The sequence below is a fragment of the Oncorhynchus masou genome, chromosome 28 (assembly GCF_036934945.1).
Source record: "Oncorhynchus masou masou isolate Uvic2021 chromosome 28, UVic_Omas_1.1, whole genome shotgun sequence".
In the NCBI taxonomy this organism is placed as follows: Eukaryota; Metazoa; Chordata; class Actinopteri; order Salmoniformes; family Salmonidae; genus Oncorhynchus; species Oncorhynchus masou.
In genome coordinates, this window is record NC_088239.1 from 55,780,795 (window position 1) to 55,808,426 (window position 27,632).

At 42.2% G+C, this 27,632-nt stretch overlaps 1 protein-coding gene across 2 annotated transcripts in view; it reads right to left on the reverse strand.

Moving 5' to 3' along the window:
* The window catches only part of LOC135517936 (myosin-IIIb), a 60,084-nt gene that overhangs the window by 17,062 nt on the left and 15,390 nt on the right, over positions 1 to 27,632 (reverse strand). For both annotated transcript variants that reach the window (XR_010452090.1, XM_064942668.1), the window contains exons 4-15: positions 23,656 to 23,758; positions 18,679 to 18,781; positions 18,278 to 18,434; positions 17,192 to 17,294; positions 16,786 to 16,911; positions 10,542 to 10,650; positions 9,902 to 10,018; positions 9,668 to 9,768; positions 3,101 to 3,187; positions 2,271 to 2,336; positions 2,048 to 2,161; positions 1,505 to 1,616 (exon numbers count right to left, since the gene is read on the reverse strand). Coding sequence is in view for 1 of the 2 variants with exons in the window: in XM_064942668.1 (XP_064798740.1) it covers positions 1,505 to 1,616; positions 2,048 to 2,161; positions 2,271 to 2,336; positions 3,101 to 3,187; positions 9,668 to 9,768; positions 9,902 to 10,018; positions 10,542 to 10,650; positions 16,786 to 16,911; positions 17,192 to 17,294; positions 18,278 to 18,434; positions 18,679 to 18,781; positions 23,656 to 23,758 (1,298 nt within the window). In the remaining variant the exon portion in view is untranslated. The remainder of the gene's footprint in view (positions 1 to 1,504; positions 1,617 to 2,047; positions 2,162 to 2,270; positions 2,337 to 3,100; positions 3,188 to 9,667; positions 9,769 to 9,901; positions 10,019 to 10,541; positions 10,651 to 16,785; positions 16,912 to 17,191; positions 17,295 to 18,277; positions 18,435 to 18,678; positions 18,782 to 23,655; positions 23,759 to 27,632) is intronic.

A 27,632-nucleotide genomic window follows, 5' to 3' on the forward strand; every position in this document is an offset into this window, starting at 1 on the left:
TCAAAATATATTTTATATTTGAGATGTTTCAGTAATCACCCTTTGCCTTGACAGCTTTGCACACTCTTGGCATTCTCTCAACCAGCTTTATGAAGAATGCTTTTCCAAGAGACTTGAAGGAGTTCCCACATATGCTGAGTCCTTGTTGGCTGATTTTCCATTACTCTGCGGTCCAACTCATCTCAAACCATCTCAAATTGAGTTGACATCAGGTGATTGTGGAGGCCAGGTCATCTGATGCAGCACTACATCACTCTCCTTGTTGGTTAAAATGCCCTTACACAGCCTGGAGGTGTGTTTTGGGTCATTGTCCAGTTGAAAAACAAAATGATAGTGGGACTAAGCGCAAACCTGATGGGATATCGCTGCAGAATGCTGTGGTAGCCATGCTGGTTAAGTGTGCCTTGAATTCTAAATAAATCACTGACAGTGTAACCAGCAAAGCACCCCCACACTTCCTCCTCCATGCTTCACGGTGGGAACCACACATGTAGAGATCATCCGTTCACCTACTCTGCATCTCACAAAGACACAGCGTTTGGAACCAAAAATCTCAAATTTGGGCTCATCAGACCAAAGGACAGATTTCCACTGGTCTAATTTCCATGTTTCTTGGCCCAAGCAAGTCTCTTCTTCTTACTGGTGTCCTTTAGTAGTGGTTTCTTTGCAGCAATTCGACCATGAAGGCCTCATTCACGCAGTCTCCTATGAACAGTTGATGTTGAGATGTGTCTGTTACTTGAACTCTGAAGCATTTATTTGGGATCCAATTTCTGAGGCTTGTACTCTAACGAACTTTTCCTCTGCAGCAGAGGTAACTCTGGGTCTTCCTTTCCTGTGGCGGTCCTCATGAGAGCCAGTATCATCATAGCGCTTGATGGTTTTTGCGACTGCACTTGAAGAAACTTTCAAAGTACTTAAAATTTTCTGGATTGACTGACTTTCATGTCTTAAAGTAATGATGGACTAATATCTCTTTGCTAATTTGAGCAGTTCTTGACATAATATGGACTTGTTCTTTTACCAAATAGGGCTATCTTCTTAAACCACCCCTAATTTGTCACAACACAACTGATTGGCTCAAACACATTAAGGAAAGAAATTCCACAAATTAACTTAAGGCACACCTATTTGTTGATATGCATTCCAGGTGACTACCTCATGAAGCTGGTTGAGAGAATGCCAAGAGTGTGCAAAGCTGTTATTAAGGCAAAGGGTGGCTACTTTGAAGAATCTCAAATATAAAATGTTTTTGATTTGTTTAACACTTTTTTGGTTACTATATGATTCCATATGTGTTATTGCATAGTTGTGATGTCTTCACTATTATTCTACAATGTAGAAAATAGTTAAAATAAATAAAAACCCTTGAATGAGTAGGTGTGCCCAAACTTTTGACTGGTACTATACATAAATCAGAGATTGTGCAGTAATAAAAACATGGGTAATTTCTGGCAAAGTGCAGAGCTGTTGAATACAGAAACATTCAGATTCCCTCATGTACCTGCGAAGAGGAGACTGAGTAGGGGCGTGACACTGTTAATGAAGAGGCTTCTGATGCTGGCTGGGATGGTGTCTCTGTTCTTCTCTAGAAAGCCTAGTCCATTATACTGGACCTGGACATAGAAAGGAATTAGCTATGCTTCATAACCACACTCATAATGAGTTATAATGCAGTCATGATGTAGTATAGATGCAGTTATAAACACACATAACTCCTAGGCATTATACAAGTAACTGTCCAGTGAAAAGCTCACTTTAAAGAGTTCATATTATGTTAACTCATACCCAAATAATGTTGTTGACTCATCCTATACTCGTATTTGTGCCCAGAGCACAAATCCTGAGAAGGAAAAGCTGGCCAATCAGCGGTCTACTTGAATATTTGCATGAATATTTTTAAAGACCGGTGTGCGCCCACATCATTACATTGCAGAAAAGCTGCTTTTTAACATAATTAATTATAGATCAAATGTAATAGAAAACTGGAAACACTGGACAGTTAGATTAACTATTATTCTAACGTAATGTATGAATGTAACTTCACCTTCCCAGCATAGTGAACCACAGTGAAGAGGGGGCTGTGACTCCGGACCACCTCATAGTGGGGGCTGCTTTTAAATTTACTGTTCAACTTGTCCACAAAGTCTCTGTCTGACGCCTGAGGGCACAAACAGTGAAAATAAATTTGAATGAACACATATACATTAAGACAAAGATGTAGGGGAGGGTAATTTCCCCCCAAAACTGTATGGAGACCACTTAGGTACCTGGGGAAATGCACTCTGCTCATCCAGGAGAGAAAGGATTCCAATGGGTTTAGTGAGGAACAGTTCCTACGGGAGAGAAGCACATCAAATGAATTAGTTGTAGGAAAAACACCTAAAAAAATACAGTTCTTTACTGTGAAAATGCATATTTGAGTTAATCTTGCCAACTGTTAACTGATTGAAACATGGTACACAACTACATGACTTTAAAACATGCCTTCTCACAGTACAAGGATCATATATTTTAGTCCTATCCTGAAAACCTTGTTCCCCGATCTTTATTGACTATGGCCCCTGCACTGTAAAATGCTCTACAAGCTGTATAGTGCTCTGTAGGCATTAGGACTTAAGGGTGGGTACACAGAACAGGAGCTGTGGATCCAGGTTGTGCATTACTCTCCCTTCGGCCCAATCCTAACTCGAGTTAGAATCCTTCCCACAACAACTAATGTGTCCATCTTATCCCATAGCTTACAGACTGGCTGTACTCATACCTTCAGCATTGGACAGGGACACTATTCTTGGCCAAATGAAACCAGTGGCATCCATATAGACAGATGAGGATGCCACAGGCTAAAAGCAGAAGTGCCCATTAAGCTCCTGGTATGTGACTGAACACTGCCCAGTCAGCATAACCCCTTCCTGGGGTCTCGGTCACTTTGTTCTGGTCTGTCTGGCAGTCTCACACTGTGTTTAAACAACCAGTCTGTGTTATTACTGAGAGAGGTGGGAGGGAAACTGAGAGAGGGAGGTTGTAAAAGGGGGACAGAAAAAAGGTTGAGAGAAAAAGAGTACTAAGTGATGAGAAACGAGAGGAAATATCTTTTTACCAGGATAGGCTTGTTGTCTTTGAAGGAAATGGATTCCCACTCAATGCCCTCCTCCTTGTATTCATTCTGCTCCATCAGAAAGATGTGCTGCAGGACAACAAATACATACGAAGACGTATGAACGAAAAACAAAATTACAACAGGTATTCACACTTTCTTTCAGAAGTGCTTTGCCTAATAATTTCATTAGAAATTGGCACATTCAATTGTGTGTGGCCTTCAGTCACAAAATTGCCATAAGACGCCTTATGCACTTAATTACACTGAACCAAAATATAAATGCAACATGTAAAGTGTTGGTCCCATGTTTCATGAGCCAAAATAAAAATGTCCAGAAATGTTCCGTACGCACAAAAAGCTATTGCTCTATTTGTTTATATCCCTGTTAGTGAGCATTTCTCACCTGACATGTGTGGCAGATCAAGATGCTGATTAAACAGCATGGTCATTACACAGGTGCACCTTATGCTCTCGACAATAAAAGGCCACTCTAAAATGTGCAATTTGTCATACAACACAATGCCACAGATTTGTCAAGTTGAGGGAGCGCGCAATTGGCATGCTGACTGCAGGAATGTCCACCATAGCTGTTGCCAAATAATGATGTTAATTTCTCTACCATCTGAGACCAGCCACCCAGACAGCTGATTAAACTGAAGGTTTGCACAACCAAAGAATTTCTGCACAAACTGTCAGAAACCATCTCAGTGAAGCTCATCTGCGTGCTCATTGATCTCACCAGGGTCTTGACCTGACTGCAGTTCAGTGTCGTAACCAACTTCAGAGAGCAAATGCTTACCGTCGAAGGCCACTGGCACGCTGGAGAAGTGTGCTCTTCATGGATGAATCCCAGTTTCAACTGTACTGGGCAAATGTGGGCGTCATGTGGGCCAGCAGTTTGCTGATGTCAACATCGTGAACAGAGCGCCCCATGGTGGTGGTGGGGTTATGGTATGGGCAGGCATAAGCTACGGACAATGAACAAATTTGCATTTTATCGATGGTAATTTGACTGCACAGAGATACTGTGATGAGAACCTGAGGCCCATTGTGGTGCCATTCATCCTCCCCATGTCCACATGTCGCAAGGATCTGGTCACAATTTCTGGAAGCTGAAAATGTCCCAGGTCTTCCATGTCCCGCATACTCACCAGACATGTCACCAATTGAGCATGTTTAGGATGCTCTGGATCGACACGTACGACAGCGCGTTCCAGTTTCCGCCAATATCCATCAACTTCACGTCGCCATTGAAGAGAAGTGAGACAACATTCCACAGGACACAATCAACAGCCTGATCAACTCTACGCGAAGGAGATGTGTTGTGCTGCATGAGGAAAATGGTGGTCACACCAGATACTGACTATTTTTCTGATTCATGCCCCTACCTTTTTTTTAACTTCTTGGTGACAGGGGGCATTATTTTCATGTCCAGATTAAATGCATGCCCAAATTCAACTGCCTGCTACTCATCCCCAGAAGATAAGATATGCATATTATTAGTATGATATTTGGATAGAATACTCTGAAGTTTCTAAAACTGTTTGAATCATGTCTGTGAGTATAACATAACTTATGTAGCAGGCGAAACCCCGAGGAAAAACCATTCAGATGTAAAAAAAACTGAGGTCACTCTTTTCAATGGGTTTTCATTGGGAATCCAGATTTCTAAGGGATCTTCTTGCAGTTCCTGCCACTTCCACTGGATGTGTCAACAGTCTTTAGAAATTGGTTGAAGTTTTTCCTTTGTGTAGAAGTAACCCTGTTCAAAACAAGGGTCACTTCAAGTGTACTGTTTGTTAGAGGCGCGTGACCAGAAAGGTAGCATCAGTTTGTTTTCTTCCTGTATTGAACACAGATCATCCAGTCTTCAATTTTGTCAATTATTTACTTAAAAAAATACCTAAAGTTGTATTACAAAAGTAGTTTGAAATGTTTTGGCAAAGTTTACAGGTAACTTTTGAGATATTTTGTAGTCACGTTGCGCAAGTTGGAACCGGTGTTTTTCTGGATCAAACTCGCCAAATAAAATGGACATTTTGGATATATAGACAGAATTAATCGAACAAAAGGACAATTTGTGATGTTTATGGGACATATTGGAGTGCCAACAGAAGAAGCTCGTCAAAGGTAAGGCATGATTTATATTTTTATTTCTGCGTTTCGTGTCACGCCTGCAGGGTTGAAATATGTTCTCTCTCTCTTGCCATAGATGTTCAAGGTGCTTCTCTCAGATAATAGCATCGTTTGCTTTCGCCGAAAAGCCTTTTGGAAATCTGATATGTTGGCTGGATTCACAACACGAGAAGCTTTAATTTGGTATCTTACATGTGTGATTTCATGGACGTTTTATTTTTATAGTAATTTATTTGAATTTGGCGCTCTGCATTTTCTCTGGCTTTTGGCCAGGTGGGACGCACATATCCCAGAGAGGTTATTAAGGTATCTGTGACCAACAGATGCATATCTCTATTCCCAGTCATGTGAAATCCATAGATTAGGGCCTAATGAATTTGTTTCATTTGACTGATTTCCTTATATGAACTCTCAGTAAACATTTTGAAATTGATGCATGTGCAGTTTATATTTTTTGTTCAGTGTAAATAATGTAGACCACTCCAATAGAATGACAGCACAAAACATTAAGAACACCTGCTCTTTCAATGACATACAGTGCCTTGCGATAGTATTCGGCCCCCTTGAACTTTGCAACCTTTTGCCACATTTCAGGCTTCAAACATAAAGATATAAAACTGTATTTTTTTGTGAAGAATCAACAACAAGTGGGACACAATCATGAAGTGGAAGGACATTTATTGGATATTTCAAACTTTTTTAACAAATCAAAAACTGAAAAATTGGGCATGCAAAATTATTCAGCCCCTTTACTTTCAGTGCAGCAAACTCTCTCCAGAAGTTCAGTGAGGATCTCTGAATGATCCAATGTTGACCTAAATGACTAATGATAATAAATACAATCCACCTGTGTGTAATCAAGTCTCCGTATAAATGCACCTGCACTGTGATAGTCTCAGAGGTCCGTTAAAAGCGCAGAGAGCATCATGAAGAACAAGGAACACACCAGGCAGGTCCGAGATACTGTTGTGAAGAAGTTTAAAGCCGGATTTGGATACAAAAAGATTTCCCAAGCTTTAAACATCCCAAGGAGCACTGTGCAAGCGATAATATTGAAATGGAAGGAGTATCAGACCACTGCAAATCTACCAAGACCTGGCCGTCCCTCTAAACTTTCAGCTCATACAAGGAGAAGACTGATCAGAGATGCAGCCAAGAGGCCCATGATCACTCTGGATGAACTGCAGAGATCTACAGCTGAGGTGGGAGACTCTGTCTATAGGACAACAATCAGTCGTATATTGCACAAATCTGGCCTTTATGGAAGAGTGGCAAGAAGAAAGCCATTTCTTAAAGATATCCATAAAAAGTGTCGTTTAAAGTTTGCCACAAGCCACCTGGGAGACACACCAAACATGTGGAAGAAGGTCCTCTGGTCAGATGAAACCAAACTTGAACTTTTTGGCAACAATGCAAAACGTTATGTTTGGCGTAAAAGCAACACAGATCATCACTCTGAACACACCATCCCCACTGTCAAACATGGTGGTGGCAGCATCATGGTTTGGGCCTGCTTTTCTTCAGCAGGGACAGGGAAGATGGTTAAAATTGATGGGAAGATGGATGGAGCCAAATACAGGACCATTCTGGAAGAAAACCTGATGGAGTCTGCAAAATACCTGAGACTGGGACGGAGATTTGTCTTCCAACAAGACAATGATCCAAAACATAAAGCAAAATCTACAATGGAATGGTTCAAAAATAAACATATCCAGGTGTTAGAATGGCCAAGTCAAAGTCCAGACCTGAATCCAATCAAGAATCTGTGGAAAGAACTGAAAACTGCTGTTCACAAATGCTCTCCATCCAACCTCACTGAGCTCGAGCTGTTTTGCAAGGAGGAATGGGAAAAAAATTAAGTCTCTCGATGTGCAAAACTGATAGAGACATACCCCAAGCGACTTACAGCTGTAATCGCAGCAAAAGGTGGCGCTACAAAGTATTAACTTAAGGGGGCTGAATAATTTTGCACGCCCAATTTTTAAATTTTTGATTTGTTAAAAAAGTTTGAAATATCCAATAAATGTCGTTCCACTTCATGATTGTGTCCCACTTGTTATTGATTCTTCACAAAAAGTACAGTTTTATATCTTTATGTTTGAAGCCTGAAATGTGGCAAAAGGTCGCAAAGTTCAAGGGGGACGAATACTTTCGCAAGGCACTGTAGACTGACCAGATGAACCCAGTTGAAAGCTATGATCCCTTGTTGATGTAACTTTTTAAAATCCATTTAAAATCAGTGTAGATGAAGGGGAGGAGGCAGGTCAAAAAATGATTTTTAAGCCTTGAGACATGGATTGTGTATGTGTGCCATTCAGATGGTGAATAGGCAAGACAAAAGATTTAAGTGCCTTTGAACAGGGTATGCTGCTGGGTTTCTCGTGCACAACAGTTTTCTGTGTCTTAAGAACGGTCCACCACCCAAAGGACATCCAGCCAACTTTACACAACTGTGGGAAGCATTGGAGTCAACATGGGCCAGCATCCCTGTGGATCGCTTGATACCTTGTAGAGTCCATGCACCAACGAATTGAGGCTGTTCTGAGGGCAAAGGGGGATGTAACTCAATATTAGGAAATTGTTCTTAATGTTTTGTACACTCAGCGTATAATGGTGTGGTGATCCGACAATGATAAATAATCATAAGCTGATTTCTACCCCCACCCAGCGAAGTACTCAAAAGCTGTAAATGACAGTGGAATATGTGCTGCAATTTGAGAAAGAGGAACAAGAGATTAAACACAGACCCCCTTTCATTTAAACATTTTGTATGTCAAAAAGAAGAGGGGTTAAGGGAGATTTCATGGCTGGTGGTGATGAGGCCTCACATTTCAGTCCTAAGGGAGAAAGTAAAGCGTGCGCTTCCTGATCTGGTGTCATGTTTATCAATGTGCAAGTCAAGAATATCAGGAAATCTACTCAAAAAGTGGGCATTTGTTGGATTTTTTTTCTTCCTATTGCATTTGTATCAAATAATGTTTGTGGGACTTGTGGACAATACTTTTGAACCAATATACTCAGTGTTCTGAAAAAAGGCCCAACAGGTAAATTGTGTAATATTAACTAAATATATTAATTAAATATTAGTAGAGCATGGTGCTCCAAACTACAGCAGCATGACTAGTAAAAATAAGCTGTCTTTAACTCCATAATCACATGCATATGTACAGTGTCTTCAGAAAGTTTGCATACCCCTTGACTTATTTCAGAGTTTGTTGCGTTACAGCCTGAACTGAAAATGTATAAAAATGTTTTTTTCTCACCCATCTACACGCAAAACTCAATGTTTGCAAATGTATTAAAAATTAAATACAGAAAAAGGACATTTACATAAGTATTCACACCCCGGGGTCAATACTTTGTAGAAGCAGCTTTGGCAGCAATTACAGCTGTGAGTCTTTCTGGGTAAGTCTCTAAGAGCCTTCCCCACCTGAATTGTGCAACACTTGCCCATTATTATTTTCAAAATTCTTCAAGCTTTGTCAAATTGGTTGTTGATCATTGTTAGACAACCATTTTCAGGTCTTGCCATAGATGTTCAAGTGGTCACTCAGGAACATTCACTGTCATTTTGGTAAGCAAACCTAGTGTACATTTGGCCTTAGGTTATTGTCCTGCTGAAAGGTGAATTCATCTCCCAGTGTCTGGTGGAAAGCAGACAACCAGCTTTTCCTCTAGTATTTTGCCTGTGCTTAGCTCCATTCCGTTTCTTTTTATCCTGAACAACTTCCCTGTCCTTAACGATTGCAAGCATATCCTTAACATGATGCAGCCACCACTATGCTTGAAAATATGGAGACTGGTACTCAGTAATGTGTTGTGTTGGATTTGCCCCAAACATAAGGCTGTGTACGCAGGACATAAAGTACATTTCTTGGACACTTTTTTTGTAGTTTTACTTTAGTGCCTTAATGCAAACAGGAGGCATGTTTTGCAATAGTTGTATTCTTTACAGGCTCACTTCTTTTAGGTTAGTATTGTGAAGTAAACACGTTTTTGATCCATCCTCAGTTGTCTCCCATCACAGCCATTAAATCACAAATATAATTCCACTGACATTATGGGGTATTGTGTGTAGATCAGTGACACAAAATCTACATTTACTACATTTTAAATTCAGGCTATAACACAACAAAATGTGGAAAAAGTCAAGGGGTTTGAATACTTTCGGACCTAATTCATTTTTCTGAAGCCTTTCACTGAATATGCATTTATAGCCATTTCAAAAAGCAGAACCTATTGTAGACTATCTTCACAATTTTCCTGTTCCTCCACTAATACTAAATAAAGAGACAAGCTGGCCACATGTTTCTGTTAAATGTTTGGGTCTCAAGTTAACAAACCCTACAGGCTGTCATTTTATGGGACTTAAATAGAGAAACACCCTAGATTACAGGGCTACTTCCTTGTGGCAATGATATTTACACTTACATGGTTAAAGAAGTACTGCAGCTGTTCATTGGCCAGGTTGATGCAGAGCTGCTCAAAACGGTTAACAGCAAAATTCTCAAACCCGAAGATGTCGAGGATACCTGTATTATAGAACAAGAAAACAGAACAGTCTATCTGACATCGACCATCTCTACTTGCGATGAAGAAAACATATGAAGAGTTTAGCAATTTTATTACATTTGAAGCCTTAAAAAGTTTCCCCTTGAAACTCACCTATTTCACTGAGCTCAACGTCAAAGTCGACGTTGGGAGCCAGCAGTTCGTTAACTTTACTGACGATCCAGCCGAATACTCTCCCGTAAGCCACTTTGGCGATGGAGTCCCTGGCATCTGCAAATTCACAACATATTAATGGAGTCAAGCTCTCTTGAAAAGATTAATAGCATTTCCATATTGAGCTTTTGCTCCTTTTTTCCCACTCCCATTGATGCTAAAAGCTGTCTCTATTTGCACTAGTTGGTCAGCCAGGAAGTTGTGGTCAGCTTACCCTCCCTAAATCCCAGGCTTAACCATTAGGGTGAAAACGCAAAGCTGTCCAAGTACCTCAAGGACATGCCTGGTTGGCACTAGTAATAAGCGCTAAAGACACACCACATTGATTGTACGGAACCGTATCCTGTTATGTTCATACTTGTGTTCTAGCATTGTCAGGTATGTAGCTACACAAACATTGTGCTCTCCAGTTTCATGGAAAGACCCAGTGAAAGAGGAAACCGGACTCAGCATTAACCACCATGGAACAGTTTGTATCCATGGTGGTTAATACTAACTCAGGCCCTCCTTCGTAATGGCTAAGGTGATGGTGGTAGGGAAAGTTTATCCCGGACCAGTGCTCGAGTGTTTTTCTCCTTACCCTCAGCCTGCTGCTGGTTGTGCAGCCTGCGGATGGCCTCTCCTCTCATCACAGACAGAGTACAGGTCAGACTCCTCAGCAACTCCTCCTCCTGCACCCCAAACTGACCCTGAGAAGGCAAACACACACAAATATTAATCACACAAAAACATAGGTCTAAATAGAAAGTGCACAAAGCAGACAAGTTATATTTTACACACAAAAAAAATAAAAAATAAAATCACAGCTAGGTTAAAAATAAGCACTTAAACATTTAGACCACTGATACATAGTGATACACTGGTATAGTGAATGACACACAATTCAACCAAAAGCAACCTCCATGCTAGCCCCAAGGCCCATTTAACCCAGAAGTGGCCCTACTGAACATGCAAAGCTAAGATCATGGCAATGCTAGACATGCAAACTTCCTGCCAGATATCAAACAAAGGCTATCCTCAGACAACGATACTTTCAATTAATCAATGTCAAAAAGGGGAAACAGACCAAGTGCTGTAGATTTCACAATGTAGTACTACTTTATTACTAATTAGCCCTCAAAATGTATAGTTCAAACAAAATATACATTCGACTCATGTCTGTATACCCAGTAGTATTCAGCAGACCAGAGTCAGCAACCCAACATTTTGGGGTTGTCTATATTAGCAACAGTTTAGCATTAGCATCACAAAAAGAGAAACAATTACAGTGATCAGACCCTTGCTGCTCGCATGCTCCAATCACCCTTGCTGCTCGCATGCTCCAATCACCCTTGCTGCTCGCATGCTCCAATCACCCTTGCTGCTCGCATGCTCCAATCACCTTTGCTGCTCGCATGCTCCAATCACCCTTGCTGCTCGCATGCTCCAATCACCCTTGCTGCTAGCATGCTTTAATCACCATTGCTGCTCGCTGCAAAATCTGGATCCCTAAAAAACAGCTGGGATAGACAATCTGGACCCTCTCTAAAATGATCAGCCGAAATTGTTGCAACCCCTATTGCTAGCCTGTTCAACCTCTCTTCGTATTGTCTGAGATCCCCAAAGATTGGAAAGCTGCCGCGGTCATCCTCCTCTTCAAAGGGGGAGACACTAGACCCAAACCGTTAGACTTATATCCATCCTGCCCTGCCTTTCTAAAATCTTCGAAAGTTAAGGTTATTAAACAGATCACCGACCATTTCGAATCCCACCGTATCTTCTCCACTATGCAATCTGGTTTCCAAGCTGGTCATGGGTGCACCTCAGCCACAAGGTCCTAAACAATATCATAACCGCCATCGATAAAAGACAGTATTGTGCAGCCATATTCATCGACCTGGCCACGGCTTTCGACTATGTCAATCACAGCATTCTTATCGGCAGACTCAATAGCCTTGGCTTCTCAAATGACTGCCTCGCCTGGTTCACCAACTACTTCTCAGACAGAGTTCAGTGTGTCAAATCGGAGGGCCGGTTGTCCGGACCTCTGGCAGTCGCTATGGGGGTGCCATAGGGTTCAATTCTCGGGCCGACTCTTTTCTCTGTATATATCAATGATGTAGCTCTTGCTGCTGGTGATTCTCTGATCCACCTCTAAGCAGACGACACCATTCTGTATACTTCTGTCCCTTCTTTGGACACTGTGTTAACAAACCTCCAAACAAGCTTGAATGCCATACAACCCTACTTCCGTGGCCTCCAACTGCTCTTAAACGCTAGTAAAACTAAATGCATGCTCTTCAACCGATTGCTGCCCACACCCTCCTGACTAACATCACTACTCTGGACGGTTCTGACCTAGAATATGCGGACAACTACAAATACCTAGGTGTCTGGTTAGACACATTCCAGACTCACATTAAGCATCTCCAATCCAAAATTAAATCTAGAATTGGCTTCCTATATCGCAACAAAGACTCCTTCACTCATGCTGCCAAACAAACCCTATTAAAACTGACTATCCTACCGACCCTTGACTTCGGTGATGTCATTTACAAAATAGCCCCTCCCCCCAGTGGCCTGTTATTGTCCCCAGCACAAGGTGCACCTGTGATCATGCGGTTTAATCAACTTACAGCCCCCAGCACTCTACTCAGCAAACTGGATGTAGTCTATCACAGTGCCATCCGTTTTGTCACCAAAGCCCCATAATACTACCCACCACTGCAACCTGTATGCTCTCGTCCAGGTCATCTATAAGTCTTTGCTCGGGAAAGCATAGCACGCGCTCCAGCAGGTATATTGCATTCCCGAGGCCAACACTTAAAATATATATTTTTTTATGTATTTAACTAGGCAAGTCAGTTAAGAACACATTCTTATTTTCAATGACGGCCAAGGAACACTGGGTTAACTACCTTGTTCAGGGGCAGAACAACAGATTATTCTTTCTTTTTTTTAACCTTGTCAGCTCGGGGATTTGATCTTGCAACCTTTCGCTTACTAGTCCAAAGATCTAACTACTAGGCTACCTGCCGCCCCAATTACTCTGTTGCCAATTGTTACGTTCCCCAGTTTATGTGTTGTAGTTTGTATGTTTGCATGTGTTTATTTCAGGAAATGGCTTCCTGAAATCCCTCAAGCAGCTGATTGGTCGACTCCAGGGCTAATTGGAGAGCTGACCCCGCCCCCTCGTCAAGACGCAGCTGTCTCCAATTACCCATTCATTCTGAAGCTATATAAATGCCAGTGTTCTGTTTAGGAGAGAGATTTGCTGGGAGGTCATTGCAGAGATTTTGCTAGAGAGATTTTGCTAGAGAGATTTTGCTAGAGAGATTTTGCTAGAGAGATTTTGCTAGAGAGATTTTGCTAGAGAGATTTTGCTAGAGAGATTTTGCTAGAGAGATTTTGCTAGAGAGATTTTGCTAGAGAGATTTTGCTGGGCTGAGAGTTGGTATGTTTTGTGAGTTTGTTGCTCAGAGAGCTTATTTGATCTTTGTTTCTTAGTTTGTGAAATTGTTTAATATTCTGTTTCATTTGTTCCCAGGGGGGAAGGGGAAGGCACCTAGGGAGTGCTTAGGCAAGAGGCCCGCGGGCATACATATACCCGTAGCATATTCGCTGTCTAGGCACACTAGGTAAGACCTGGGCGGACCACCCCCTTGTATTTTGGTTAGGGCACCAGGTGGTGCTAAATTAGGTAAGTAGTGGGTAGGCAGGTAAGATAGGAGAGGGGGGGCTTTGAGATTTACTTTCTTTGCTTTGGTTCCGTCCAGCCCCTTTTCCCCATATTACCGTGTAAAGGAATAAAGTCCTGGTAAACGGTACCACATTCTGCCTGTTGTCATTCTTTCTTGCACCTACAGTCCATACCTTTTTCACTTCACGGAGAGTTGTAGCAGGGTGTTGTGTCCCCTCTTCATAGAGGCGTGCGTAACACCAATGACTGGAACGAATTGCAAAAATCACTGAAGCCTTATCTCCCTCTCAAACTTTGGTAAGCTGCTCTGACAGCTGATGCTTAATCACTGCACCTGTACACAGCACACCCCCATTATTACATACTGGGGTGCAAAGAGCAAGAGGGTATCTCTACTTGCACATCATCGTCTGCACATCTATCACTCCAGTATTAATGACCTATTTATTGCCTACCTCCCTACATTTGCCCACACTGCACATAGAAAATATTCAATCTATTTTATTGACTGTATGTTTATGTGCCACTCTGTTTTTGTTGCACTGCTTAGCTTTATCTTGGCCAGGACGCAGTTGTAAATGAGATGTCTCAACTGGCCTACCTGGTTAAATAAAGGTGAAATAAATACAAATAAATCACCCTTGCTGTTAGAGCTAGAATCACCTCAATAACCAGGATCTGTGAAGTTGTTTTGCTCATATTAAAACTGGGCAAAGGGCAGCTTATTCTACGTCAGTTGGAAGTACACCTAGCATTGTGAGCAATACCTCTCCATTCAACTCCAAATATAGCCCCTCGTGACCTTTTACAAGCACTGTGTCTTATCTGAGCTGGCCAGATGTCGGCTCAGCCCACCACCGCCAGCCTGCCTGCCTGGGAGGCTGCTTATGGGGGAGTTACTGTGGAGGAGGGGGCAATCATTCACCTGTTTAAATAGAAGGCACACGTATGTATGCACACACACACACGCCACTATCACCTGTGGATCTGTGCATCTTTTATGCATGTGGATCTATGCATACACAAACTAACGGACACAGTAGAACGTTTAAATATAATGCACATACACGCAAACTAGTTGAACAGCACACCAAGAAACACACCCCTTTCGCTAAAAAAAAGTGTCTACACTGTGTCTCCAGGAGCAAGCAGCTGCCCATGTTAGAACGGTCCATTGTCATTATGTGAGGACTGTAGCAATTAGCTCAACAATCCCCTTGTTTATTTTACTATGAATGCTCAGGACTGACAACACTAGTTTTTTTCCCCAACCGTAGTCCTTGGACACCTCTCTTCTGTTTAAACCACTATAATGGATCAGTGAAGCAGCCTAAGCTGAGAGCTCCTGTACATAAGTATGTAAATATACAACTTCCTGACTGTTGCCAAGTTAAAATATCTGACTGGTGGTATTGACTAATGGAGTTGCTGGGCTAGTGGCAAATCAGTTTGTTTGTTTGGATTGGCTAGCTAGCTGGCTGGCTACGCAATCATTTTAAATGATGAAACACAGCACCGGCTTTTTGTGCCATCTGCCCCAGTTTCTAGAAGGCTGTGGCCTGCAGTGTGAGGAGATGAGAGGCTCGCCTAGTCTTCTGCCGCTTTAACAATTGCCGAAGCTTCACCCAGCTGGTTGCTACAATTTCGTTAGTTAACGAACCAACCTACCTACGGAGGAGGAACAGGAGACAAGGTGCCCGATGAAGAGCTCCGGACTGGACTGATCTCCCTCCATCCCGCTACCATTGCAGCTCCCGCCACTCAAGCTAGGCCTACTGCCCTTCTGAACTCTCAACCTTTCATCTGAAGTTGTGGAAGACCATCGTCCAATAACTACCAGAACGCTATAAGTTTATTTTGTAAGGGACTTTGAGATGCCCATTGTAATGAAAGGCACTATGTAATATATATATATATATATATATATATATATATATAAAACACAACATGTTCAGTGTTGGTCCCATGTTTCATGAGCTGAAATAAAAGATCCCAGAAATGTTTCATATGCACAAAAATATTATTTTTCTCAATTGACCACAGATTTGTTTACATCCTTTAGTGAGCATTAATCATTTGCCAAGATAATCCATCCACCTGACAGGTGTGTCATATCAATAAGTTGATTAAACAGCATGATCACAGGTGCACCTTGTGCTGGGGACAATAACAGGCCACTCTAAAATGTGCAGTTTTATCCCACAACACAGATGCCTCAAGTTGAGGGAGCATGCAATTGGCATGCTGACACTGCAGGAATGTCCACCAGAGCTGTTGCTAGAGAATTTAATGTTAATTTATCTACCATAAGCTGCCTCCAACATCGTTTTTGAGAATTTGGCAGTACGTCCAAACGGCCTCACAACAGCAGACCACGTGTAACCACGCCAGCCCAGGACCTCCACATACAGCTTCGTCTGAGGGGGTGCGTCGAAGTATTTCTGTCTGTAATAAAGCCCTTTTGTGGGGAAAAACACATTCTGATTGTCTGGGCCTGGCTCCCAAGTGGCCCACCCATGGCTGCACCCCTGCCCAGTCATGTGAAATCCATAGATTAGGGTCTAATTTCTTTCTTTCAATTGACTGATTTCCTTATATGAATTGTAACTTATTAAAATCTATTATTATTAGTCCAACACATGGACTGTTCTACTGTTGGAACTGTTCTTGAAGTCTCTCTTTTGTTATGTCAATGTCAGGGATGAAACTATTAAAGGAAAACAAGCTAAATGTGAATTGCCTATTTGGAAAACACCCACAGGTCAATAAGGAAATTGTAAATGTTAACAGACAGTTGCTTCTGTAATTACTGTACTTCAGATAAAGGGAACCGTTAACAAACAAGGACAAAGGTGAATAAATTGACAAAAAGGACAAAGGTGAATTTTTGGTAATAATTGAGACAGTATCTAAACCATGGCTCTCCAACCCTGTTCGTGGAGAGCTACCATCCTGTAGGTTATCTAGCTCAACTGATTCTAGTAATTAGCTGGTTGGTAAGCTGAATCATGTTATAGTAACTGGAACGAAAACCTACAGGAGGGTAGCTCTCCAGGAAAGTTGGAAAGCCCTGATCCAAATCATTTTCTTGTTAAGTAAAATAAGACGGGATGAAAGAAAAGGAGAGGCTGTAGAGTAGACTCACGGCTGTGGCTTTGAGCCAGCCCATGGACTTGTCGGTGACCCTGAGAGTGTCGGTCTCTGTGGGCTCAAACATGATGTTTCCCAGAGAAAGGATCCCTGCTAGAATAGTCATCATGTCTACCTTCTCCTGATGACACAACATATACATATATAATCAGTCCATTTTGTCAGTCAATCAATCAATCATCAAATCAATTGGTCAATTATCTTTTGGTTAATCAGCTTATTCATCAACCCATTCGTTTATCAGTCAATCAACCAATTAGTCAAACATTAAAGTACATTCAGATGTTCATGGAGAAAATGTGAAATCCCAGCCCATGCCAATACGGACAATATGAGTTTGCTTTTATGACCGATATACTATAAGAGGATGAGAAAGATAGTTTTCCAATGAGAGGTCTTACCTGTTCTTCAAATCCCACCATGTCCATGGCGTTACACACCTCACTGTACTTCTCCCCCCATTTCCTTACTATGTCCCCCGAGCCGTACCGCCCATTCAGATACCTGACACAGAAACACATTTATACAGATCTGATGGGTGAGCACAGATAACTACACACACATAGGCTTCATATGAAGGAATGAGGGTAAATACATTATGCATCTCTGATAGACAAACACTTTGAGGCTTCTACATTGGTGCACTGTATTGTAAAGGCTGTACAACATAGTAGGGAACCCACTATTGTAGGGCACAACAACTACATTGTATGGTAGGCCTCTACAAACACCACATTGTTTGAATACCTAGCATTTCACTCCAGGCCTGTTCAACTGTCAAGAAGAAGAAGTGAAATACAAGTAGCATATTCATACTGTAGAACACTGAGAACTATGTGGTCGCTACTCGTATAAGCCATGAGAACCAAAAAATAAAGGAATATTAGACCTAAATAGCAGAGTTTCAAAACAAACACCTTGGTTTATGCCAGGAAAAAATATGAATTACTTAGACACACTTACGTACAGCTTGAAACTGTGATAAGAAAGTGACAAGAAGAAAATATGACATATTGTATCATATTATATGAGTTATTACAGGAAGATAGTCAGCTTAATCAGCTTGGGCTCCCGAGTGGCGCAGCGGTCTAAGGCACTGCATCTCAGTGCTAGAGGCGTCACTACAGACCCTGGTTCGATTCCAGGCTGTATCACAGCCGCGATTAGGAGTCCAATGGGGCGGCGCACAATTGGCCCAGCCTTGTCTGGGTTAGTGTTTGGCCGGGCTAGGCCGTCATTGTAAATAAGAATTTGTTCTTAATTGACATGTCTAGCTAAATAAAGCTTGAATAAAAAAAATTAAGTCAGTATCTCACCCTGCAGAGAACATTACAGTAAGATGACATCATGGCTATTAGTGATTATAGAGAGTGTGTGAACTATGACACCTTGATGACAGTGTGGTTTTTTGAACTGATTCCCAGACCACACTCACTGTATCCTGTTGAGGAAACGTTGCAGAGTGATTACATCACAGTCGGACCCACCTGTACTGTGTGGGGTCCAGGAGTCCATACATGTCTTTGTCCTCCGGGGAGATGCCCGCCAGCATGCAGTAGAAGATATGGAAGTTCCTCTCGCCCTCATCCTGGTGGACCACACGAGACTTCTCCAGGAGGTACTCGTTGATCTTAGCTCCTTTGACTGTTAGATCACAGCACCATACACATACAGGTTCAGTGTTACAACACATTATACGCTAAAATAAGTCGTCTTGCATCTGAATGTTTTTGTCATATCAATGTAATCATCACGTAATTCACAGGAAATACTTTCTCTCACAAGTGTATAAATAAACTCATTTTAACGTAAGCACACGCCAATAGATGATTCAAAAACCACACACACACACACACACACACACACACACACACACACACACACACACCTGAGGAGTTGTGGAAGCGCAGCTGAATGTACTTCCCGAAGCGACTGCTGTTGTCATTCATCACAGTCTGGGCATTGCCAAAGGCCTCCAGCAGAGGATTCACCTAGAAATACCATACAGTACAAGATGAGTACAGCTCCAGAACTTACATGATAGTGATCCTAAATGGGGCCAGGAGTTTGCCGTGACCAAGCCCCAATCATAAAGACATAAATAGATTCTTGACATCCATTTGCAACCTTCCATGAGGCATCAACAACACTAGAGTAATTCACTAGCCGTGTGCCTGACGACATTACATCAGAGAGAACATTGGCCAGCTGTCACATGAGGCTAGGCATCAAAACACACCGAGGGTTTATTATCTGATACACAGGGGAGAATTAAAACATTGTAGTGTGGACGCAATACAATATGAAATTCAGGACCAGTGTCTCTTGTTTCTTTACTAGAAACAAGCTTTAAGGTAAAGGCTGTGTTAATATGAAACCCCAATACCAGAGCAGCAACATCAAGAGTTCTCCACTTCTTTGGAGGAAATGAATACCCAAGACAAAGGTCATTGGATTAATTAGGAAATTAACTATATCTGATACCTCAGGAGAATAGAGGAAGTTGAAAGTCGAAGACAATACATGCTCTTATTCAGGGTCAAACAGCAGGCTCATTGTAGCTGTAAAAATAAATGGACATCTCCTTTTACTCGATCTTACAAGTCATGTCAGTGTGTTGAAATCTAACAGGCCATTGGAATTGATGTGGTGGTGAGGACTTAACCAGTGTGCAAAAGTTAACAGTAAACATACAGAAGAATGCAGTAAGAGCACTAGACTTGTTTTTTCGACAATATTGTTAAACAAATTGTAATGCAACCAATGTCCAAGTTGGCTGTCCCCACACGGAGAGGATCGCATGCTGAGATATGAGTTGTTTTTTCAAACCAGTGGCAAATCAATGACACAGGACATCCTGTCAACATACAGTATGTCACCCTTATAACTTCACATCTAAATGCTCACTTCCTCCATCCCTTCAATTACACGGCCAACTGTTGAGAACAGTCAGAGGGTAGAAACTCTACCATATTTTGGATCAGTCAAGTGAGGTTGTAAATACTATTTACTTGTTCCAGGGAGCACCTTTATAAAACATAATTGTTTGCTGTGAACAGTGAGTTATGAAAAAATAGTTTGTAGAATTTGCATTATAAGTGTTTATTTGGACTCAAAGAACCTAAGTTAGTCTCAAACTCATCAGAAGAACGCAAGAGAACAGCAGGAGGAAATTGAAGATGTAAAAGTCTGGAAAATGTGTTTTGACTGCTGGAAGTCCCTCTACGGCGCTTCCAATTCTCCCTGCTCCGCTCAGCAGACACAGACACAATTGTGTGGCATAGAGAAAGTAGTGACTTTGAACATGTTGCCATCTCTGGCAAAACATATTTCCATTCTTACTGTATGTTGTCTAGCATTGGTCAGTTAAACTACATTTCCCACTCTTCCAAAAAGGTGTAGAATACTAGAGAGAACATGCATCTGTAACACTTCCATGTAAGAGAATAAGTAGTGAATGTACATGGACCTTGTACTACAGAGTACGGACTTAAGAAAAACTGTACAAGATAATCAACTCCATATCTACTCTAAATCACATCAATACTGTATGTACCCTTGAATAACGTTAGTGTAATATAAACATTTTGTCAAACACATGCTTTCACTGAACCCTAGCTCATAGCCAAGGAGCCAGCCGATCACTCCCACCAAGTCCCAGATATACAATTCCCAAGAAAGGCCGGCAGAATTTCCCACAATTCAAGAATTTTCCTCAAGACCATCAGTCTCATCTCATCTCCTCTCGTCTCCCACAGAGAGCTTCTCGAGCGTGAGAGAGGAGAGACCAAAGAAAGACATCGGTCATGTCTGTTTGTTTGCCATTATACTCATCACAGTCGGGACGCCAAGAGGATGTAACAGGTATGATATTTTATTTGCGTTTCCAAAATGGTGGGAAGGAAGTTTCTCTTGGGTTGTGGCAGAAAACCAGAAACATGACCAATTAGTGAAAAAAATATCAGAATTGGGCAGCCTTAGGGCCAACTGAACTTGCCGAGTCTTGCCTGCGGCAAACAATAGGCAACCGGAGACTAGTTCCTACGAGAGGTGTGCAATGAACTGAGGTCTATGCTAATTGGTTAATTTCCCAAGTGTGGGTCTCTGCATAGTGCATGGTGTGCTCTGTTTGTTGGAACAGAAGTGTGAACACTGGGGCATCAGGTAATCTAACCTGTTCAAGATTATTATTCCCTATAGAACACACACATCTTTATCACTGCTACATCTTCTGACTAAACAGTGGGCAGGACTAAGATAATACAACAATCAAGGCCATTTTCTTTTATGCAAACATTACATGTCATGGTTTCTCTCCCATAAAAGCCACGTCAACCTGAAGGTGGGACCGTAAAATAACAAAGTAGGACAATAAATGGCCCATTTTCCACTGAATGACTCACAAAAATGGCTGACTCACAGATGTTGGAATGAGTGTTCTGAGCAGGTCACGAGTCCCCTGCCAACCCTATATTTATCTGCACACAGAGATGAGCATCAAGGTGGTGATGTCATCAAGGTGTGATCACACATCCTTCATGTGCCGGTGCTACGGTTGCTGTATACAAGTTGACAAACTGGATCAGTGTTTGGGGCAACCTCATCCCACGCCCATTCAGCTATGCTCGAAGCAAAAAGAAGAATGTTCCATTCCATGTTCATTTAAATTGAGGTATGAGAGCAAGCCTGAGGTGTGGTAGGAGGGTTGTGTCGAAATCAGTCTACTCTGTTAGCTGCAGTATCGGTCTCCCATATCTGCAGTACCCAACCCAATTGTTATTACTCTTATTTGTCTGATATACACTGAGCATACAAAACATTAACATGACAAATCAAAATCGTATTAGTCACATGCGCCGAATACAACAGGTGTAGACCTTAGTGAAATGCTTACTTATAAGCCCCTAACCAATAATGCAGTTAAAAAATATATGTATAATTAATAAAAGTAACAAGTAATTAAAGAGCAGCAGTAAAAAAACAATACCGAGACTATATACACAGGGGTGTACTGGTAGAGTCAATGTGCGGGGGCACCGGTTAGTTGAGGTAATATTTACAAGTGGGTAGAGTTAAAGTAACCACGCATAGATGAGAACAGAGCGTAGCAGCGGCATAAGGGAGGGGAGAGGGTCTGGGTAACCATTTGATTAGGTGTTCAGGAGTCTTATGGCTTGGGGGCAGAAGTTGTTTAGAAGCCGCTTGGTCCAACACTAGGCGCTCTGGTACCGCTTGCCGTGTGGTAGCAGAGAGAACAGTCTATCAACTAGGGTGGCTGGAGTCTTTGACCATTTTTAGGGCGATCCTCTGACACCACCTGGTATAGAGGTCCTGGATGGCTGGGAGCTTGGCCCCAGTGAAGTACTGGGCCGTTTGCACTATCCTCTGTAGTGCCTTGCAGTCGGAGGCCGAGCACTTGCCATACCAGGCAATGTTGCAACCGGTCAGGATGCTCTCGATGGTGCAGCTGTAGAACCTTTTGAGAATCTGAGGACCCATGCCAAATCTTTTCAGTCTCCTAAGGGGGAATAGGTTTTGTCGTACCCTCTTCAAGACTGTCTTGTATGCTTGGACCATGTTAGTTTGCTGGTGATGTGGACACCAAGGAACTTGAAGCTCTCAAACTGCTCCACTGCAGCCCCGTCGATGAGAATGGGGGCATGCTCGGTCCTCTTTTTCCTGTAGTCCACGATCATCTCCTTAGTCATGATCACGTTGAGGGAGAGGTTGTCCTGGCACCACACGGCCAGGTCTCTGACCTCCTCCCTATAAGCTGTCTCATCATTGTCGGTGATCAGGCCTACCACTGTTGTGTCATCGGCAAACTTAGTGATGGTGTTGGAGTTGTGCAGTTATGAGTGAACAGGGAGTACAGGAGGGGACTGAGCACGCACCCTTGAGGGGCCCCTGTGTTGTGGATCAGCATGGTGGATGTGTTGCTACCTACTCTTACTACCTGGGGGCAGCCCATCAGGAAATCCATGATCCAGTTGCAGAGGGAGGTGTTTAGTCACAGGATCCTTAGCTTATTGATGAGCTTTGAGGGCATTATGGTGTTGAACACTGAGCTGTAGTCAATGAATAGCATTCTCACATAAGAGTTCCTTTTGTCCAGGTGGGAAAGGGCAGTGTGGAGTGCAATAGAAATCGCATCATCTGTGCATCGGTTGGGTCGGTATGCAAATTGGAGTGGGTCTAGGGTTTCTGGGATAATGGTGTTAATGTGAGCCATGACCAGCTTTTCAAAGCACTTCATGGCTACAGACGTGAGTGCTACGGGACGGTAGTCATTTAGGCAGGTTGTCTTAGTGTTCTTGGGCACAGGCATAGAATGATCAGGTGAATCCAGGTAAAAGCTATGATCCCTTATTGAAGTCACTTGCTCAATCCACTTTAAATCTGTGTAGATGAAGGGGAGGAGACAGGTTAAAAAGCCTTGAGATATGGATTGTGTATGTGTGCCATTCAGAGGATGAATGGGCAAGACAAAATATTTAAGTGCCATTGAACAGGGTATGATAGTAGGTGCTAGGCGCAACGGTTTGTGTCAAGAACTGCAACGCTGCTGGGTTTCTCACACTAAATAGTTTCCCGTGTGTATCAAGTAGGGTCCACCACCCAAAGGACATCCAGCCAACTTGACAACTGTTGGAAGCATTGAAGACAACATGGGCCAGCATGCACCCTGGCTCAATATTAGGAAGTTGTTCCTAATGTTTGCTATACTCAGTGTAAGTGAGCATTATTATAGATATAATAGAGCTCTAGCTTACTGGCAATATATGTTAATCCGTGTTAGCATTAGATAATAAGATAATTACAAATGTCTTTCTTGACATATATTGGGGTAGGTATGAGGTCTTACCTGTAATATCTGTTGCTCCAGCTGAGAGTTGGCTCTGCACAGCTCCATGATCTGTCTGAGCAGCAGCTTGGTGCTCTCCGTCTTTCCTGCTCCACTCTCCCCACTACGGTCACGGTAAAAAGACTCCATTAGAAATAACTGGCAGTGTATCACTTGATTTACGTAGTACATCTGTAGTATGACATTGAATATAAACATTATCCATTTCTCAAATGTAAAGAGAAGAAAAGCAGTGTATTGCCATCATACACAGACTACCACGATACAGAGCGCACCATATGAGCAAAACGGGCAGTGATTTTTTTATATTACTGTTTAACATAATTAACATCTCTGAGTCTTCTCCTATAATGAGTAATGAGGTTGGAGAACACATGGCTAGGAATCTGAGACCATTCCTTCATACAGAATCTCTTCCGATCCTTCAAATTCTGAGATTTCCCGCTTGTGGACTCTTCTCTTCAGCTCATCCCACAGGTTTTCTATGGGGTTTAGGTCAGGGGACTGAGATGGCATGGCAAACCCTTGGTTCTGTGGTCAGTGAACAATGTGCGTTGATTTGAGGTGTGCTTTGGATCATTGTCCTGCTGGAAGATCCAACCACGGCCCAGTTTAAACTTCCTGGCAGAGGCAGTCAGGTTTTGATTTAATATCTGCTGGTCCATGATACCATGTATCCTAACAAGTTGTCCAGGTCCTTTGGAAGAAATACAGGCCTACAACAAAGATCCACCACCATACTTCACAATGAGGATGTGGTCATTTTCTGCATGGATATGTTTCTGTCTATGCCAAACCCACATCTGGTGTTTGTTTCCAAAAAGCTCTATTTTGTCCTCATCTGACCATATAATCCGGTCCCATTGAAAGTTCCAGTAACATTTGGCAAACTGTAGGCGCTTGAGTTTGTTGTTTGATGACAGCAAAGGCTTTTTTATGGCAACCATCCCAAACAACTTGTGGTTATGTAGGCGTCGTCTAATTGTCGTTTTGGATACTTTCTGACCCCAACACCCAACTAACGTCTGCAATTCTCCAGCTGTGATCCTTGGAGATTTTTTGGCCACTAACCATCCGTCCCACTGTGGTGGGGTCATATAGACACACGTCCTCTTCCTGGCCGATTGTTAACATCTCCAGTTGCTTTAAACTTCTAAATTATTGCCCTGATAGTAGAAATGGGCATTTTCAACCGTTGAGCCATTTTCTTATAGCCATTTCCTGATTTGTGCAGCTCAACAACCTTTTGCCGCACATCATTACTGTATTCTCGGGTCTTTCCCATAGTGATGGATGACTATGGGAACTTGGCCTGTCACATCTCATATATATACCCCAGTGAAACAGGAAGTCATGGCTTAACACTTAAGTATTCCTAACCACTCAGGTGAACATAAAATATGAATGGGAATATACTTCAGTTAGATTTTACTCATAAGAATGTGGCACACAGAAAATGTTCACATTTATTTTAATCATTACACTTCAATTAAAAGGTTAGATTTTTGTGAATATTTTGAATGAAAGACCAAGAGGACAAACAGCAAAGACATTTTCTTCACAGCCCGTTTTGCTCATATTTACCAAGTGTGCCAATATTAGTGGAGGGCACTATATACCTTTTGAACACTGTGACTGTAAGATTAAATTTGGCACAGATAACACAATATCACTACAATATCAGCTCAGAACGTCATCCTACCTTTTCGGGTTTCTAGTGACCAATAATTAGAAAGACATTTGGCAGCCAAATTGCAGGAGCTTGATATGTCTCTACCAAATTGATAAGCTGTACACATGAGTAGTACTTGAAAACCAGTGCAGGGTTTTGCATGAGCAATAGGACTTGCAAATGTGCATGTGCTGCTGATAGTGCCTTCACTGTATGTAGTCTTCACTCTGTTGATGCCACCATGCTGCTTCCTGCCAAGAGGAGAAAGCCAAGCATGGCCTAGGGATTTTGTGATAAGCTCTGATTGCAAATGGCATTTTACTAATAGATGTTTAGAGCGTCTGCTAAATGACTTAAATGTAAATGTAGATAGACCTTTCTTCATTTCAATGCTGGACATGTTTCCATGAAATCGTCGATGGTTGTTTTTCCAGTATCGCCTCAGTCTCAGACTTTCTGCATGATGTTTGCTTCAGAACTCTCTACATTCCCCAACTGCAAGCCCAAGAACTACATTCATAGTTCAAAATCCTGGGAGAACTGATAATGCCTGGCTGTTGAAGGAATTACTTCCTTATCCCATTTAGAGTCTAGACTCCATTGCAACTCTTTAGCATGTTTATTGGCCTCCAATGAAGCGAGATCAACACCCATGTTATAAAATAGATATATTACCTATTAGACATACATTCCCTTTGTCGGACCCTTTCTCATTGTTAAAAATAGAGGTGTTATTTAATGTGTGGGTATACCTATGCATTTAGGTGGGTGTTCTTTCCCTATCATTGCATAAGTCATGGTACAGTAAGTTGTCGCATTCTTTCCTTGTTACCACAAGCAACTATTGGCCTCATCCAGCCCCTCCCACTGGCTGACCGGCTCATTCATCAGTGACAGCGCTGTAACACGGGACGACTGGCCCCATTCAACCACTGCGGAGACTGCTGGTAGGCATGTGCTTGAAAAAACAAAACAGCCAAATACTATACAACCAACAACCGTACACAAGTCCTTCCAATCTTGCATTCATGTATTTATATAAAGCACCCCTCTTTTCAGATGGATCCACAAGCTTCCATGGATGTGAAACAGAGCAACATCTCACTTTTATTGTAGGTTCTATATGGTTTCAACAGAAGCTTAGCCATCAACCTGTCACGCTCAACAGTTTCCCGTGTATCAAGATTGGTCCACCACCCTACGGACATCCAGTCAACTTGACACAACTGTGGGAAGCATTGGCGTCAACATGGAACAGCCTCCTTGTGGAATGCTTGACACCTTGCAGAGTCCTTGTGGAATGCTTGACACCTTGCAGAGTCCTTGTGGAATGCTTGACACCTTGCAGAGTCCTTGTGGAATGCTTGACACCTTGCAGAGTCCTTGTGGAATGCTTGACACCTTGCAGAGTCCTTGTGGAATGCTTGACACCTTGCAGAGTCCTTGTGGAATGCTTGACACCTTGCAGAGTCCTTGCCCAAACGAATTGAGGCTGTACCGACGGCAAAAGAGGGTGCAACTCAATGTTAGAAAGGTGTTCCTAACGTTTTGTACACTCAGTGTATATCCTGTAAACGTCTGCAATACCAGTTCTGCAATTTCAAGAACATTTTATCTTAGAGAAAAGGGATAAGACGTGGCTTTTGACAAACATTAATGAAACATTAACATAAAGGTTGCATATGTTGTTTCACTTTCATGGAAATGACTAAGGGAAATTGCAGTATTAAAATCCCTACACCTACATTTAAAAAACAGGGAGACGCTGTAGCCTGCAGCAGTGGTGAGCAAACATCCGCAAAGTACAGTACAAAATATCCTCCACTAGAATAATTGACATGACTACATTACAGTTAAACTCCTAAACTTCTGCTAAACACTTTGAGGAGAACCTCCCTCATGTTAACCAAGTTTACTGTAGGTTTATGCCGGGGCAGACCCAGTGTAAATTAATTCCTTAGGGAGCAATCCATATTCCTGTAGTGGAAACCTCTGTAGCTTGACACCGAAGGCTGCAGTGATCTGAACATGCTCCATTGCTATAGTGTTATTGTAATTATGGATCCCAAATCTGCTCAAAAATATTTTCCAGGAGATTGTTTTGTGACAACTACAGGAATCTAGGATACCACATAGGACACCTGAAGAGAAGGGGTTATGAGGAAAAACTCAGAGGGGATTTGCAGGGAGAGAGAAAAAAAGGAGAGTGATATGAAAGACTGCGCCAGAAAGGATGGCTGACGTTTGATTGGCTCGGAACCAACCGTGCTATTTGGTTTGTTTTTTCGCATTGTTTGTAACTTAT